This window comes from Aspergillus aculeatus, assembly GCF_001890905.1.
Source record: "Aspergillus aculeatus ATCC 16872 unplaced genomic scaffold ASPACscaffold_1, whole genome shotgun sequence".
Taxonomy (NCBI): Eukaryota; Fungi; Ascomycota; class Eurotiomycetes; order Eurotiales; family Aspergillaceae; genus Aspergillus; species Aspergillus aculeatus.
Window position 1 is genome coordinate 1,337,338 of NW_017962976.1, and position 12,472 is coordinate 1,349,809.

General features: G+C 53.7%; 4 protein-coding genes across 4 annotated transcripts; 1 reads left to right on the top strand and 3 right to left on the bottom strand.

Annotated features, from left to right (window-relative positions):
• Positions 1-1,220: 1,220 nt before the first annotated feature.
• On the bottom strand, positions 1,221-1,577 carry ASPACDRAFT_38233 (uncharacterized protein; the record flags this gene model as incomplete). The annotated part of the gene is made up of 1 exon (XM_020200420.1): positions 1,221-1,577. The coding sequence occupies one exon, from the start codon at positions 1,575-1,577 to the stop codon at positions 1,221-1,223; it is 357 nt and encodes a 118-aa protein (XP_020061010.1).
• A 1,696-nt stretch (positions 1,578-3,273) lies between these two features.
• ASPACDRAFT_38234 (uncharacterized protein) lies at positions 3,274-4,118 on the bottom strand (the record flags this gene model as incomplete). The annotated part of the gene is made up of 3 exons (XM_020200421.1): positions 3,274-3,324; positions 3,384-3,929; positions 3,996-4,118. The coding sequence occupies 3 exons, from the start codon at positions 4,116-4,118 to the stop codon at positions 3,274-3,276; spliced, it is 720 nt and encodes a 239-aa protein (XP_020061011.1).
• An 870-nt stretch (positions 4,119-4,988) lies between these two features.
• Positions 4,989-6,576, top strand: ASPACDRAFT_49090 (M20 family metallopeptidase; the record flags this gene model as incomplete). Its single annotated transcript, XM_020202204.1, has 5 exons — positions 4,989-5,090; positions 5,164-5,307; positions 5,341-5,585; positions 5,715-6,229; positions 6,341-6,576. The coding sequence occupies 5 exons, from the start codon at positions 4,989-4,991 to the stop codon at positions 6,574-6,576; spliced, it is 1,242 nt and encodes a 413-aa protein (XP_020061012.1).
• Positions 6,577-6,978: 402 nt separating this feature from the next.
• ASPACDRAFT_241 (uncharacterized protein) lies at positions 6,979-12,381 on the bottom strand (the record flags this gene model as incomplete). Its single annotated transcript, XM_020199251.1, has 2 exons — positions 6,979-9,003; positions 9,067-12,381. Coding segments are annotated over 2 exons (5,340 nt in total), but the record flags the coding sequence as incomplete, so codon positions are not given.
• Between the last annotated feature and the right edge of the window lie 91 nt (positions 12,382-12,472).

Below are 12,472 nucleotides of genomic sequence, written 5' to 3' on the forward strand. Positions count from 1 at the left end.
ACCCGCCAACCAATCGGCAGGATTCCAGTACAACCGAGGCTTATCTTATCCGTACAAAATAATTCGGGGTCCGAGCCGCGGCTCCGGTTCCTGGAGCAGCAAATACCTCGTATCACACCCACTCCATCCTCAACTTATCTGCTAAGAGGGAGGGCTTTTAAGATCTGATATAGTGAGAGAATCAAGCCGTTTAGAGTTAGTGATTACTTATTGTCATATATGTAGAGAAAATTATAGTAGTAGTCAAGTACTGAGCTTCCTCGACGACGATGCTATACTTAAGTGATGTGGTGAATCAGGTGAAAGAGACAATAATTTAAGCTGAAAGTGGATAGATTATGCCAAATGGCGTTTCCACCTAAGATGTGTAGAACTCGACTTAGGGAGTGAGCATCTCCTTATCTTGGATAATCGTATCATTCCCAGGAAAGCGCAGTGAACATCAATCACATTGCATGTGTGTTATCCCCCTGCTCACAAAAATGTAGTTTTCCCAAGTGCCAGCGACTTTTTTTTCAGCATAGCAGCCATACTTGCACCCACCGCATCTTCCTCGTGCAACCCTGTCCGCGGCACCAGCGTATCACGCATGCTCTTTTTCGACATGAGGCGCACATTTGTGTCATCGAATGTGCTGAAGCAATTGTGTGTTTCGTGATGCCTGTTGTAGCTGCATCTGAGCTGCTCAGCTCACATTATCAATCAGCCAGTGAAGCGGTTGAATTTGCGGAGACATGGTCAGCGGGGCGCGTGACCTACCTCTAGAGCCAGGCAAAGTGCCAATGCAATCCAATGCCGCCTTGGATCGTCATGTAAGGCAGACCCTGCAATACCAAGTCTTGACGCGATCAAACCGAGCCAAATGACCTCGCGCTTAGGAGGTGTATACCATACGGCGGCCTGTATCATGTCAGAACAGCCACTTCCACGGCGAGAGTGTGATGAATCGCCCCACAGATGCCTCAATGACTGACCAGTAACAGGGAAAGGTGCGGAACTCTTGTAGGAGAAAACAAAATGAAAATCAATAATCAGAAACCATAGGAAACAAAAGCAAATGACAAGCGGCCCCTCTCCAACACTAAGATGGCATAAAGACAAGCAAATAGGTCTCTGCGTGATCCTTGCTGAGAATCGATGCAGGAAAAATTCTTGCCGGAATTGAAGATTCATCCGTAGGTCGGAAGCCAGAGGAAACCCCCTGCGAGGTGTGTGCTCATCTAGACCGCAGTGACTTTGTACGAATAGATGACCTCATCTGTCGTCCATTCTTTGAAGACCGTACAAGTCTCGGTGGTCAGCTCAATGCCAGGCCACAACGTTTCGGCTTCGCAGTCGGATTTGGGGTAGATGGTGATCTTGTATTTGCTATCACTGAAGACGGCTTTGACCGAGTGGATGCGGTATCCGTCCTCCATGTCGAAGTTGAAGCAGCCCGTGGAAGTGTAGTCGGCAACCTCGTATCCTTCGGCACCCCCTGCCGCGCCACACTCCGTGCCGTGCCAGGCGTTCATGTCCCAGGCGAAAACAGTATTGGTTGCTGCGATGCAGCTGGCGAGCAGACAAAGAAGCTGCATGTTGGAGATATGTGAGAAAAAGGAAGAAAGCGAAGAAGTAGATCTGTTTTGGTCGGGGGAATAATTGACAGGACATTTTCTACGTACTTTATATCTTTTTTTTCAACAGTACCTTCACGCAAGGACCAGATACCGCAAGAGATACCGCATTTGGATAGGCGAGAAGGGGAGACTGGTGGAGACAGCCGCGCGGCTGATTCTCCCGTATTAACTATTAGAGTCCTAGCTTATAAGACCGCGTATGTAGGATATATTGTGTCTGTGAACGCCGGGTAAAGAATATTCACCCTCTGAATATTCTGCACCTCTATGGCGGCGGCTGCCTTGCATATCGGCCCACCCCTAGATAGCTATGGAAGCCTGGCTACATAAGCTGTGTTGGGGGGGGGGGGTATACTAGTAGTTCTATAGTCTAGTTGCACAATCTATCTTATGTACGGCAAGCGACTCGTGCCAATTTGCAATACCCATTTCCCTAGTAACTTTGCTGTTCTTAAAAGCTTTATGTTCAATAGACCGCGTAACTACTAGGTACCCAACATGACCCTGATATTAAAAATTCTTCACAATATTTTCTAATAAAGAACCCTAATATAATAATATCTTCGGTCTGAATTTTAAGACTCTAATAGTCCTAATAGCCCTAATAATCCTAATATATCTTATAGTTAGATGGCTTTTAAAAAAGAATCGAGTAAAAAGGATTCATGTATCCGGTGCTTAGAAAGATGGCATCTAAATACCGGCAGAGTTGGGGTTATTGCAAATTGGCACGAGAAGCCCACTGTATTATGTGGTGATTCTTAATGGTCGTAATCTGCCGTATACTTTCCGCCTTCTCGGCTTCCTCAGAACCCGAGTCAGAAATCGTAGCGATGTCATCCTCGGCCACGCTTTACTCGTCGTCTTCGGATATCGTCGAGGTGTAGTAGGAAAGGGGAACAATCTGGTTGGCCGGGATCTGAGGGGTCTATTTCTTGGTTGCCCGAACATACAGTTTTTCAAACCAGTGTTGTGCGACCGATTAGTGTACCATTCATGCTGCAAAGCCTGCTTGGCGGTCATGCGAGTCTCTGGGTTCAGCTCGAGAAGGCCACTGAGAAACTCCCGAGCACGGTCTCGGACTTCATGTGCATCGGAGAGAGCCGGTAATGAAGACGCATCGAATGTGATTTGCCCCGTGAGGAGAATGGCTGCCACACAACCGAGGGACCACATATCGATGGCTTTGGTGCAGCGTCCCTTGGCCAATTCACTTTCCTTCTCGGTTATCCCTCATTTATAGTAACTGAGTCCCTGAAAGGGGTTGGCTTACGGAGCCTGATACGCCATTGTACCCGCTATTCCTGATATCGTGTCTCCTGGCTCCACGCGAACGGCGCAGTCAAAATCACCGAGAACGACCCGGTCTCCAGGGCCCATAGTGGTCATTAATATATTATCAGGTTTCACATCGCGGTGGACAATGTTATGGTCATGGAGGTAATCGATTGCCCTGAGAACCTGGCGTACAATTCCCGCAGCCTCCATTTTCTCAAGTGTTCCGCGATTTTGCCGAATATAGGAATAGAGGTCACCTCCCCTGACGAGATCTTGGAAGAGATAGCTTTTTATTTATCGTTCCCGGAATTTGTAAGTCATTGTCGTTAATGCTTGACTGGGGGGGGGGGTGGCGGAGGTTTAAGGGCATCGCTACTCACAAGTTATTGTTTGAATACGCGAACTTTTGAAGGCTGATAATACTGGGCTTATGAACGAGTCAGTCGTTCTGCCCCAAAGTTTTCTCAAAAGGGGGTATGAGCCTACATGGCAAAGATCCTTCAAAATCAAAGCCTCCTGCCGCATGACCTCCAATTTCTGATCCAGTCTCTTCTTAACCTCATCTTGAAACGTTTGTTGAACGGCAGAATCGCAATCTTCTAGCGCAAGGCACTGTTTGCTCTCGAATTCCTCTTTTATTGTCATGGTAATTCCTTTCCTCATCGGCCGGATGCCTTGTACCTTGCATGCAAGTTGGCGTCCGTTGTCTCGTCGGTAGACCATGTAGATTGTGCCGTACCCCCCAGGCCCCAGCTTCCGGCTGGTGAACTTTAACTCGCAGCTCATAAGCGACATCGCCGCCATTTGTTCCACATCAGGGCCAGTATCCTGGGCGCTGTGGCCGGGATGGTTGAACACGAGCTGAGTCTCGTGGCTGAAATCGAGTATATCGCCGTCGGTAAGCAGGAAGCTACCTCCTGAAAGGCCCATGCGGGAGCCATTCCACCTGGTGACGTTCAAAGAGAGATCCTTGGCGTAGACGAGCGGGAGCACGTCTCTGGGTTCATCCGGGTCGTAGACGACAGTGTAGATCTGGAGGTGTCTTCGCGAGACGTGAGGGTCATCCACAATGTATTCGACCCTCGGAGATCAACCGACGTCGACGGGTAGGCCGCTGTAGATGCCTAAGTGATTGGTGGACTTTCTCGTCACTTTGTTGTACGTTGGGATTGAGCCGGCAAAGAAGTATTGAGAGGAGTCTCGAGACGTTGAGCCGGACATGCTGATTTCGGGTTGTGAAGGAGTGGCAATACCGGCGGAAGGATAGTGGTAATTAAGTCTGCCTAATAAGAGCAGCTATATGGTTGGAGAGATATGGCTGATGAGAGGTTGTTGGAGAAGAGTTTCTGTCTCTCGTTATCCTCCAGTATACGTCGGCAATGGGACAGATTGGGCAAGGGCGCACATGGTCGGACCTCCCTCGGAAGGGGCTTCCCGGTGTTGGTTGTTGTTGTCATGAGTGCAAACCAGTTGACCAGATGAATGTGGTATGATTTCGACAGTGTTTTGTTTGCACATGAAGCTTATCGCACATATACCTCAGCGATTGAGGGTGGCTTGTAGTTCTGGTAGTTTCAAAATGAAGTGGAGACTTTGGTCCCTTTCTGATGTATCTAATTTGGAGGTTGAGATCAAAATGGCAAGATGACTCCTTTGAGACGCGATGCGACGACACAGTTGGTAAATTGGATAATCAATCGAAAGAGTACATCCCTCTAACTGATTCATATCAATCTATAGAAGCGAGGCGAAAGGATTTTACACGGTGAGATACAGCCCGAGATGATCGAAGCTTCAGTTTAATCCTAATCTAAAAAGAGGTCTAGACCGGGTCTGGGGTACGAGAAACCAGTCTAAACAAGAACGATAGCGAAGACCCAGAACTATGAGCCCCACATCGACCCTCTGTAACGCTGCGTCGGGCGGAATGAGACGCTGGGAAACGGAATGTTTGCATTCGGAGCACATCTCCGCCCAATTCGGCCAAGAACATCCAGAAATTCTTTTATCAATCAGATACGCCCAACCCTTCCTCTCCTCGAGGCCAGTGTCCCAACTCTTCGATTGACCAAGCTAACCAAGCCACCAACCATGGGCTCCACATCTCCCGCACTGTCAATAACAGAAGCAGCCCAGATTGTCGATGCCACGCTCGACAGCGTCTCCCAGCAACTCCGCGATTTAAACCACCAGGCAAGTCAACCAACTCCTTCGTTGTCTCCTTGCCCACCCCCCTCAGTCAACGGCACTGACATCCAAGGAACAGATCTGGTCTCACCCCGAAGCCGCATTCACCGAGCACCCCGCCCATGACATTCTCTGCACCTTTCTCGAAACCCAGCCACACCCATTTGTGGTCACCCGGCAGGCCTACGGGCTGGCCACGGCGTTTGAAGCGGTATCGGAAACAGCCTCGACCCAAGATGGTGCTAGTCATGACGAGCCACCGACCACGATCAATTTCAACGCAGAGTACGACGCCCTCCCCGGAATCGGCCACGCGTGCGGCCACAACCTCATCGCGACGAGCAGCGTAGCCGCCTTCCTGGCGCTTTCTTCCCTGCTGCGTCACCGAAACATCCGAGGCCGGGCACAGTTACTCGGCACACCCGCCGAGGAGAACGGGGGAGGGAAGGTAAAGCTTCTCCGGGCGGGGGCGTATGACGGGGTCGCGGTTTCGTTGATGGGGTGTGTATTCCTTATCCCCGTTCCTCTCCCAGGCCTCGTTCTCTCTTCCTTTCTTCCCTTTCTTTCTTCATTGGGGAGGGGTTTTCCTTGGAACCATGCGGAGCGACAGACACTAACCCTACGAAACAGACACGGAGGCCCCGCCTCCCTGCCCTCCGACGGAGTAGCAGGAATGCCCATGACAGCGCGACAACAACTCACCATCGAGTTCCGCGGGGCGGAGACGCACGCGGGCGCCACGCCGTGGGAGGGGCGCAACGCGCTCGACGCGTTGGTCAGCGCCTACAACAACGTGAGCCTGCTGCGGCAGCAGCTGCGGCCGGAGGAGCGGATCCACTGCGCGATCCTGGAGACGCCCAAAGTCGCGAATGTGATTCCCGCAGCAACCAAAGCGTGCTGGCAGGTGCGGAGTCCGTCAATGGCGGGCCTGCGCGCGCTGGTGAGTAAGGTCCGGCGGTGTGTGGAGGCCGGAGCCCTGGCGGCGGGGTGTGAGGCGGTGGCCGTCGAAGAGGAAGATGGGGAGGCGTACACGGATGTGCTGCTGAATGAGACGCTGTGTCGGCGGTACCAGGCGCATATGAAGCGCTATGGGCGGGAGGTGGTGGTGAAAGCGGATGAGGTTCTGACAGGATCGACGGATGCCGGTACGCTTTCCCTACGTTAAAAGTCTCACATTCTGTCTCCTTCTAGAGGTTGCTGTGGCAGGCTCATAAGGGGCGATACAGTTATGCTGACTCGTATGTCTTTCATCACAGGAAATGTCAGCTATGTTTTGCCCACGCTGCACAGCTTCTTCTCCATCAACGCGCCCCCCGGGTGCGTCCCGCACCATCCCTCGTACACGGAAGCGGCGGGCACCGACATCGCCCACCAGGAGGCTATCCGGGTAGGCAAGGCCCTGGCTTTGCTTGGGTGGGACATGATCACGAATCCTGAGCTCTTGGAACAAGCGCGGGCGGAGTTGAGGGAGGGTCTTCTTGGGGCACGGTAGTCTACGACTAGCAAGCCAGTGTACTTGTATATACTGTGCGGATAGCGTGAAATCATTTGATTAAATGAAAATTATTTACTCATCCCTTCGAGCTTTCACAGTAAGCACGCTTATGACAAGGATCTGACGAGAACAAGCCAGTCAGGCATACTGAGATATATGCCCCAGTCACCTGACTCGGTCCAATTCACCATAGCCATCCACAACTCCTGTAATCGATTTCTCATCAATTTCTCGTCCTACCTCCAAGAAAGCAAGCAACCTGCCCACGAAAACACCCCCCCCCAGAAAGTGCCTCAGAGATCAACATCAAACACAAAAGAAAAGTCCAATCAGCCCCCTCAATTCTCAATTCTCAAGCCCCCCGACCCGCGCCGCTAAATCTCGCAGGACGGGGCCTGCAAACACATCCGCGACACGCAATTGAATTCCTGACGCCTTTCGTACCGCCGCCACCAACTCCATCGCCTTAACAGAGGTGCCTCCCAGCCCAAAGAAGTCCGAGCCTTGGCCCACGCGGCCCACAGGAATGCCGAGGACCTGGGCAAACGCTTGTTGGAGTTGGTGCTGGAGTTCAGTAGCTGGGGCCAGAGATTGACTCTGCTGTAACTTGACCAGTGGCAGGGCAGCCATGAGCTGCCGGAGGCATGCGCGGTCGATGGCGCCGCAGCGGCCGGTTAAGGGGATGCGTTGGAGCGGGAGGAAGAGCGTGGGGATCTTCCAGCGGGGGAGGGTCTGCTGGAGGGTACGGGCTGCGGTGATGAAGTCTGAAGATGAGCCGACGGTGCCATCCTTGTCGTCGTATAGCAATTCGTTAGGGTCAGCCAACGTGCTGGAGCTCACTGTGCTCCCCGTGGCGAAGATGAAGGCGGCGAGCACAACCTCCCCATTGTCCTGCCTGATAGTTTCGACGCTGACCATCCGTGCGGTACCGGGTGGTAACGCGGCGAGGACGTGGGCTTCCGTCTCCGCGTGATTCACGCGGCGACCGAGGACTTTGGGGATTGGGTTCTCGTTGAAACCAAGGAGCCGGATACTGCCGGTGCTGGTATATTCGGCCAAATGGCCCGAGCGGAATACATGGGTCTGGTTACTGCTGGCCGGGAATCGAGGCAGCCAGGGTGGCCGGGTGGCCAATGCTTCGAATGCACCATCATCATGTTGAGGGATGCTGAATACCAGCTCCCCAACTGCGTTGAGCGGTGCTAGGTTGTTGGCGTTGTGAGGTTCCACAATCCAGGCCCTGACCGGCGACCCTGGCGCGTTTCCGAGGAGATTGGGGTCGGAGCGTTCAATCACCTTGGATATGCCCAGAAGAGTACCTGCGCCGGCAGCCGGGCGGTAGAGGTGCATGAGAGTCGTGTTTTGCGCCCCCCACGTGTCATGATCTGACGGGCGAATGGCCTCGCCGGCAAGCAGTAGGGTATTGAGCGATGGAGCGCCGCGAGGCAGGAGTAGACGAGCAATGGTTGGTGTCAGGATAGCCCACGTCGGCTCAAAAGTGGCGAAAATGTGCGAGAGCTGCTCGACCCTAATGTCTCGTTCGCGTGGGATACAGAGACAAGCGCCGACGGCCAGAGAGCCCAGCACTTCCATCACGCTGGTATCCTCCGCAGCGGAAGCCAAGTGTATTGCTCGATCGTGCGGGTGCAGGCCCAAGCCAGATGAGGACTCTACCATGGTAGGACAGAGAGTGCGGAGGTCTTTGCTGGTTATATTGAAGCTCTTGCTCGTCGAGCCGGGAGGGATGAAGATGGCGCATGAGAGGTTAGTCACAGCCGACCACGTCGGGGCAGCTGCTATCGGGGGTTCATCTTCAATTTCTTCGATAGTCAAGGCTTTCACGTCAGCCGATTGAAAGGCTATATTAGCATCGTCACGGCTCGTTAACGCGACCTGGGCCATTAATGTCTGGCACACTTCCGCCAGATATGTTAAGTGCTCTCGACTAAGCAGGCAAAATGCGGCCCCAGTCTTGATAATAGCCAGCATGGCCACCGGCGTCCATTTTCCCCGATCAAAACAGCATGGTACAAAGTCACCCGGTCCTATGCCGTTTGCCTTCAGTCGCGCGGCGAGGAGGGACGAGAAGCAGTCCAGCTCACCAAAAGTGAGGGAGCCGTTCCAGGCATCCACCGCCGGTTTGTCAGCGTGGAGCTGACATTGCTGTTGCATCGTTTCGTAAAGACGATCGGGCTCGCTCAAGGCAGTACACTGATTCCAGCGTTCGACCTCCGGCGCAAAGTGATCGCTGAAGAGCTCAACACCACCGATAGTCTGGCTAGGCGTCTGGACAATGCTTGTCACCGCCACACTCAGCGCAGCCGCCACACTGGCAGCTTGCTCTTCGGTCATATAGCGTGCCCAATATCCGAGGAAGCATTCGAGGACGGGCTGGGCTGAAGAGACGAGAACAATCATGTCATGCTGCGCGCCCCACCCCCAGTCAGCAAGTACTAGCCATTGAAGCAAAGAAGGGACGTAGCTTACCTCACTTGGGCCCTTGATGCCATGTAGTTTCATTCTAATGGAATCAGAGCCTTTGTGCTCTGTGTCTTCCTCCTGGTCGAAGTTTGGCAAGAAGTTGATGGCCGTGTTGAAGCCACAGTCCCCGACAAGGTTCAACGCATCAAACAGAGCAGGCAGGTTGACCTGCTGATAGGAGAGTCCCCGAATGAACTCAGCTTGCATATCTTGCGCCGTCTGCTGCAAGGAAGTCTGCTGATCAAACTGCACACGGCAGATAAGGGTGTTGAGATAGGGGCCAACCGCCTCCTCCACCCCGTCCAGCGGCACGTCACGCCCAATGGTCAGGTAGGTGAAGGCCACGTCGTTGGATTGCGTGAAGCTGCGCAACACGAGCGCCCATGCCAGCTTGAATAAACTCGCCACGGTCAGGCCGGTTTCGTGGCAAAATTGCTGATATTTATGCTGAATCGCCGCAAGACATACCGACGCCCTTCGCCCGCCAACTGGCTCTTCGGCGCCTTCGGGTCGAAGCCGGGGGAAGATACAGGGTGGGATCCCTTGTAGGTAGGACTTCCAGTATGCAAGCGTGGACTCTCTCAGGTGGCGGGAGAGATAACGGGCGAATCTTGTGTACGAGGCTGCAGGCTCCAATAAGGCACGCTCTTTCGCTCCATCGTTGTTGTACAATCGGGTAAACGCTCGTCCAAGATTTGCTATGGAGGACGCATCCATCAGCGTATGGTGGATGTCGAGAACACAGTAGATTGTGTCGTCGTTGGGGGTCTGATAGACCTGGAACTTTGGGATCCAATCCATCCCTCCGCGCGGTGGCACAGGCGGTTCATCTGGCAGTGAATTTGGCGAAGAGAGCATGACTACATCATCTGCGACTCCCACGCCCAGCACGGTTGGCTTGAGAACCACCTGCAAGGCCAGCTTTCCCTCTGAGGCAACCTCAAAAAGGACAGTCCGGAGCGTTGGGTGCTGGGCGGATAGCCTGGACCAGGTGCGTTTCAAGCGTCCTATATCGACAGGATGGTGTGGTTGTGTTGCAGCTACTTCCCAGATCGCACGCGTGTGGTACATCTTGGCAAAGCGAGCATGACTGTACAACATGCCTTCCTGGACAGGGGAGCACCAACACACGTCTTCCACATCTGCACTATGCAGTTTGATCTTTGCGAGCAAAGGCTGGATGACTTCGACGTGGGGGTCCGGAGTGGGCTCCTTCTCGCTGCCAGAGTCATCTGACTGGCGCCTTGCTAGAAGCTGAGACAAATTTGCGATTGTTCTCTGCTGCAAGATATCTGCGACTGTGAGGGCGTACTGGTACGGTCTGGAGAGGTTCACCACTCGCATAGCCGCTAAAGAGTCTCCTCCCAGTCTCAGGAAATCATGCTCGACCCCTAAATTCGTCGGGTCCAGGTTTAGAGCCTCTCCAAATAACGAATGAAGCTTCCTCTCTGTTTCAGAGACCGGCATGACCAATCTGGCCCCCTCCCCTTGGTAAGCTTCTAGTGCTTCGCGAGAATGCTGCTGCACCGCCTCACACAAACTCCGTCTCGCGACTTTGCCCGTCAAAGTGGAGGGTACCCGGGCCAATGGTAGATAGACACTAGGAAGCATGTAGCTGGGAAGAAGGGATTCCAGGCGTGCTCGGATACGTTTGACGTCCGAGAAGAAGTCCGGGCTCGCAGTCGCGAGCAACAGGGGGGCGCCTGCGCTATCCGCCGCTTCCCTCTTCGGTTTATAATCCGACGAGTGGAGGAATAGCGCCACGATTGGAATATCCTTGCCATTGGCAGGAATGGCTGACTCGGCGATAGTTTGGACCCCATCGCGACAGACCGTCCGCGCATGCGCCTCGATCTCGCCGAGGTCCAGTCGCTGGCCGCGTATCTTGACCATTGTTCCTTTCCGACCGACATACTGAATGCTACCGTCTGCCTTGTAGCGGAACAAATCGCCTGTTTTATACATGCGTGCAGGAGTGGTCCCGTCGAGCTTTGCTTGCAGGTGGTGACGCCACTCTGGAGCCTCGATGAACGCCGAGGCGGTTGCATCAGCGTTATCCAGATACCCTCGCGCCAAGCTGGGCCCTTCAAGAAGTAGTTCGGCCACTACCCCAATGGAGGCCAGTTTTTGGTGGTTTGTAGGGTTGACCAGCCACTGGCGTACGATTAGCGATGGGGGAAAGGCTTTGAGGTCGCATCGTGGGATCATAGATAGAGGACTGGGACACGGGAGGCCGGCATGTTCACTCATCCCATAGGCCTGAATCAGCTGGACCTGACTTGTGGCCGTCCAGCGCTGGAAGTCCTGATCACTCATGCTTTCACCACCCAGAACCAGAGACCTAAGGCTCGAGGGCGGGGCACTGGCATCCATGCGGCTCAGAAGCGACGGCGTTAACGCGGCCCAGCTCACCTGCATCTTCTGCATTGCTTCGGGCAGGTTGTTCGTCCGGTCGAACTCCGAGATCACGCAAAGGGTCGCACCATTACTCAGAGTGTAGTAGGTTTCAACCACAGAAAGATTGAAGCTGTAGGCGGCAAATTGCAGGACCCGTGAGTTGGAACGGATGTCCCACGATGAAGCCTGCCGAGAAAGGTACATTAGGGCCTGTTGCTCCATCACCACGCCCTTGGGCAACCCAGTTGTGCCGGACGTGAAGAGAATATATGCCGGTGCTTCAGGATCGGTGTCGGGGTGACCGGAGTCCACTGTGACGGAGTCCCCGGTCAGTGTGCTGGGTATAGTGACCACTTTCTTGATCAGAGTAGAAGCCCGTCCGGAAAGGGCTTCAGACGAGAGAATGAATCTGGTCTTGATAATGCCCAGAATTGACCGCAGGCGGTCATCTGGATGCGAGGACTCGAGAGGCACGAATGCAGCCCCAACCATCCAAATCGCAAGCTGGGCGACAGTCGTCCACATGCTCTTCTCTGTGAAAAGCGGAATCAAATCTCTCGGGCGAAGTCCGGTGACCTGACGCAGGTAGCTAGCCATTCGAGCAGCCTGCTGCACCAGCTCTCTATACGTCAAATTCCCATCCCACGCGCAGATGGCGATCTTGTCGGGGTGTTCCGCAGCCCGCTCATGAATGATGTCCAGGATGGGCTTCAATCTTGGCAGTGGTGGCCAATTCCGATTGTTGTTCCACCGCACAATGGCCGACTCATTTTCCGCACTAAGCAGGTTCAAGTCGTCTACTCTCCGGTCGGGGTGTGCAAGTATATTCGAGATGGCTTGACTAACAGTAGAGGCGAGATGCCAAGCTTGGCCTTCGGACAACAGCGAGCTCTGAGAAAACAACAACACCTGTGAAGAGGCTACTGAACTGGCGGCTTCTTTTACCACTAGAAGGAGCTGGAAAGAGCCATTTCTCTGCAAGCTCTGGCACGTCGCAGCCGTCGCACCCAGCCAT